General features: G+C 42.3%; 1 protein-coding gene across 1 annotated transcript in view; it reads left to right on the top strand.

Moving 5' to 3' along the window:
• Positions 1-5,000, top strand: part of LOC310784794 (cell adhesion molecule CEACAM20-like) — a 59,176-nt gene that overhangs the window by 28,062 nt on the left and 26,114 nt on the right. Inside the window, exons 6-8 of the mRNA XM_083645842.1 lie at positions 1-9; positions 1,452-1,706; positions 4,440-4,557. The exon at positions 1-9 is cut by the window's left edge and continues 270 nt beyond it. Of these exons, the coding sequence (XP_083501968.1) occupies positions 1-9; positions 1,452-1,706; positions 4,440-4,557 (382 nt within the window). The remainder of the gene's footprint in view (positions 10-1,451; positions 1,707-4,439; positions 4,558-5,000) is intronic.

The raw sequence follows: 5,000 nt of genomic DNA, 5'->3' as shown, positions 1-5,000 counted from the left end.
TGGTCAACTGTGAGTGGACCACAGGGTTTGCTTCTCTTTTGGTACAGTCTAGACCAGTGGTTCTCAACTGGTGTAGCCTCAGGACCCACTATTTTCCTTGTCATGAAGTCGCGACCCAAATTTCAGATTTTTTTTTAAACCACTCAAATTTATTGCACAAAAAATAACACATTAATTTAATACACAATGCCTTCATGCACTGTAATAAACCTCAAATGAACAAAAAAGTGCAACAGAAGTGCAACTAGGGCTAAAAACCAATTGAAATAAGGCAGACTTGAATTACAGGCCTATATGTTTTTAAATTTAAACAAGTCAAACTGGTCATGCTCAGAAAGTCTTATTTGAACTGTATGAAATATGAAATAAAAGGCAGACTTATCTTGAATTACATGCCTATATGTTTTTAAACAAGTTAATAATAATAATAATAATAATAAAACAAGTTAACCTGGTCATGCTAATCCAGTTTCAATAGTCTGAATTCAACTAATATGAAATAAAAAGGAATCACAGGCAGGCTATATGCTTTTTAGTTAAACTGGTCATAACTTTTAATTAAACTGGGGCCATGCTAATCCAGTTTCAATCATCTGAATTGAACTAAAATTAAATATGAAATGAAAAGGCAGACTTCTCTTGAATTACAGGCAGAGCATATGCTTCAGCTTGTTAAACAAGTAAAACTGGTCAGGCTAATCCAGTTTCAATAATCTGAATTTAACTCAAATTATTTTTATTTTTTTTTATTTTTTTTTTGGCCAATGTCCGCGACCCAATAAAAACGGCCCCGCGACCCACCTTTGGGTCGCGACCCACCAGTTGAGAAACGCTGTCTAGACCAGTGATACTCAACTCGCAGGCTGGGCGCCAGATGCCACGTTAGGGTGCAGAGTGGCCCGCCGACCAGTTTCTACTGCACAATGAAAACTCATGTGAAATAAAGTTTGACTGAGCTCCAGCTAAATTGTCAAATACCGCCGTCTGCTCGCCACCCTGGCACAAATATGTACCTAACATATCTAACTATCCTGTGTGCACAAAATTGTCAGAGTAAACTCCGGCTGACACCCCAAAAACCTACAATCCGCTACTGTACAGAAAAAATAATATGAATGTTTGCTTAACTGGCCCCTGGCTTCCTATCATTATACAAAAGTGACCCCCAGACAAAGCAAGTTGAGTATCCCTGCTCTAAACTCTGGCTGCAGTGGTTCATACTGTATGGCATTTATTGGCATGTCTTTATTGTTGCTGACAGTGTTTTTGTATGTATGTTGTTGGATCTTTATATAGGCCGTTATTATTTCCAGGTGTACTCTGGGGAAGGGGGGGGGGGGGGGGGCTGCCTATAGTCCCCCTTTAACCGTGGTGCTGTATGGATTTATACTGATGTTAAAAACCCCAATGAAAACTCTTAGCCCGGTTCTCTCCTCTCTGTCTGTCTCCAGTCGGTCCTGAGACAGTGACGATGACGGGTGAAGATGAAGTGGAGGTGACCGACACCGTGTCGATCAAATGCTCGGCTGTCTCCATGCCCCCTGCCAGCTACACCTGGAAGTTTAACAGCTCCATGACCGCCGTGACCACAGCCGAGTACAACATCCCCAAGGCCACCTACAAGAACACGGGGACGTACACCTGCATCGCCCACAATGCCATCACCGGCGTCACCGTCGAAAGCAAGCACATCCTGTCTGTCAGAGGTCAGATCCAAGTCTCAAGGCTACAACCTCACATTTGATTTTTAAAGGAATACGTCAACTTTTTGGGGAGATTAAGCCCTTTTTGAAGTGAAAAAAGTACAGAACCAAAATCATAGATTATTAACGCTTTAGCATAAACGATGTTGAGGAGGTTCGATGCTAACACATTAGCATACACTATGTTGAGTGGTAGGATGCTTAATGCTAATGCATTAGCGTATACTATGTTGAGTTTGCCTGGGTCCAGACCTTCGAAACCGCGCCCACTCCACATACTTGTGTTTTGGCTGCATGCTTCTGGTCTGGCATCATGAGATGCAAATGCCTGTCGATTAGCCAATCAGTGTCAATAAACAGCGCAATGGGCGGAACATGCCGTTGTCAAGTGCGCTGATGGCAATGGCGGCCACCATAGATGAGATCGAGGCTTTTTTTAAAGCTTTACAAATGTTTACATTCACACGTATTCACGTAGACATTCACACACGGATGGTGGCAGGCTAGCATGCAGGCTGCTGGCACAGCCATCCAGAGCAAACTGGCCTTCATCAGTATATCTTGGCCAAGAATACTTCAACATACAGACTGGGCGAGCCGGGGATCGAACCACTGAGCGCTTTTATCCAAAGCGATTAGTGGACAAAAGAAAATGGATGAATAGTGATAAATAGTTGTTAGTGCTTTTAATTATTTGTATTCATAATCATTCAACTGGGAAATTTACCATTGGATCAATCTCCAAAAAACGTTGTGTATTCCTTTAAACCCTTTGTGACACAGAGCTGTTGATCCACGTTTGTTTCTGAAATGAAAAGATGCGTATATGTTCGGCTGAATCCGTGCAGGAATCTCAGATTGGAGGTCCACTTTCACACAGTTCCACAGTCACACCTTGAAACTGCTGCAGTGCCACCACAGACCTCTAGTCTTGGAAATTGAGCAATTTGGGCTTAAATGCCCTCAGTAGCAGTTGTTGCGGAAGGCGAGAGTTTGTGAATGGTTACATTTTATTTTATTCTCTAAATCAAATCAGCTAATTATAGGATACAATTCAGATGTGACTCCATCCTCTGTAAACCTGGGCTAAACTCTATACTTCCTGCCTCCCATTTTTCCATCCCTGATTCTCTCTGAAGCTGATCCTTGACACCTGTTCACATAAACATTACAGGCATTTAACTGAAGCTGTTATCCACAGCAACTTACAACTGTAGAAATAACGGTTAAATCACTGACAGTCAACCAATAGGTAAGATTACAGGACAGAGGCACAGAGATTTGATACAGTGTATCAGTGTAACTCAACCGCTTCCTGAGTCAGTAGCCATGTGACGCAGCACTCATCATGTGTTTATCATGAACCCATTCATAAAACCAGCCATGACAGCGTGCTACTGCTGCTATCATTTTCACTTTGTGAGTCTGTGTGTGTGTATGTGTCATCATGGCATAATGTGCTCCTGGAGACACCTTTCATAGCGGGATCTATCACATAGCGATAGCGTCAAAACTGCAAGATGAAACCATGAAACTTTACAGTAGTGTGTAGTTGTGATCACAATGACGCCCGAGTTTGAATGAGTGTGATCCGAGCAAGGGGACCATCTCCCCCCTTCCCCCCCACACACACACGTTATGCCCCTGGCCCATATTCATTTTCATATTTATATTATTTATTATTTGTATTATATTATTATTATTATTATTATTATTATCATTATCATTATCATTATCATTATCATTATTATTATTATTATTATTATTATTTATTAATATTATTTATTTATGTTGTTGTTGTTGTTGTTGTTGTTGTTGTTGTTGTTGTTGTTGTCGTCGTCGTCGTCAGAGTAGCCGAATGTAGGCGTCACATTTTTCATCATTTTGGAATGAGACTCACTCCATACAGTTAACACTATGTGATGTGTAACACAGCTTCCCGTCTCACACCGTCTCCTATACCAGTATATTCTCAGTGTACGTAATCAGGATTAGTAATGGTTTATTTGCTTGGCCCTGTTTACACACCAACGCTCCCTGGATAAAATGCCAAACTTTTTTAGCGTTAGTGCCTTCCTATTACACGGGAACGGCATTATTGGGGCCTGAAAATGCAAAAAAGGGCAAATGAATTAATCAGTCCCGCATTAAATAATTGAAGACAACTCACGGTCATATGCATTTCCTCAAGTCGCAATTGTGCTGCAAACAAAACAGGTATTTGTTATGGGGCTTTACTGGGTTTTTATTCTGTAATCAAATCTGCCGTTATTGTGAAGGTTTTAACCAGAAGTTTTATGGAGAGACTGTTGTCGTCTAAACATTTTAACTCAAAATCATCCTTAACCACACCCACCCAGCATGCAACTGATTCATCCTCAATACTGTATGTAGCCTACTGTGCAGAGACACCCGGGATTTTCGATGTTTTGTTTGTTTTCCGCATTATGGTGTCAGTACACTGTTCTTTACAGTAAAATCTTTCTATATCTAGAAACTTTTCAGTTAATTGTTTTTGAAAGAATCTTTGCTATGCACAGTATTGTACTTGTAATGACTTTTTAGTGCAATGCTGAACACACTTCATATTGTATTCATAAGAGAGTCACAGAAACTGTCTGGTTCGCTCTTTTTAGTCTGTTCCAATTCGGCATTCGGGAATTGATCGTTAACCCACAGATTGTATTGATCATAGTAAACCATGTTGTTGTTGTTGTTGTTGTTGTTGTGATGCAGAGGAGGGAGCGCTGGATGAGGGTCTCTCAGATGGCGCCATCGCTGGGATTGTCATCGGCGTCCTCGTCGCCGTGGCGGTCATCATCGGCGCAGTGATCTACCTCAGACGGAAACAAGCGTAAGTCTGCTGTGTGCTTTCTCAAGCTGTGTGGGCATGGCCTGGGATTTAACAGTGGGTCACGGGCTGAGATCTGGGGTTCTGTGAGTGCTGTGGGTCTCCGGGTTCTGTGAGTGCTGTGGGTTTCAGGCCTTTTATCTATGAATCTATCCTCATGACCAGCTCAGTGGCCTTGTGGTTTGAGTGTCCGCCCTGAGACTGGGAGGTTGTGAGTTCGATCCCCGGCCGAGTCATACCAAAGACTATAAAAATGGGACCCATTTGCCTCCCTGCTTGGCACTCAGCATCTAAGGGTTGGAATCGGGGGGTTAGATCACCATATGATTCCCGAGCGCGGGCACTGCTGCTGCTCACCCAGGGGATGGGTCAAATACGGAGAACAAATTTTGCACACTCAGGTGTGTGACAATCGTTGGGACTTTACCATCCCTTACCTAAAACTG

The sequence above is a fragment of the Poromitra crassiceps genome (genome assembly GCF_964638095.1).
Source record: "Poromitra crassiceps genome assembly, chromosome: 11".
NCBI classification, from domain to species: Eukaryota; Metazoa; Chordata; class Actinopteri; order Beryciformes; family Melamphaidae; genus Poromitra; species Poromitra crassiceps.
The sequence above is the reverse complement of the archived record's forward strand: the minus strand, read 5'-3'. Positions and strand labels throughout refer to the sequence as shown.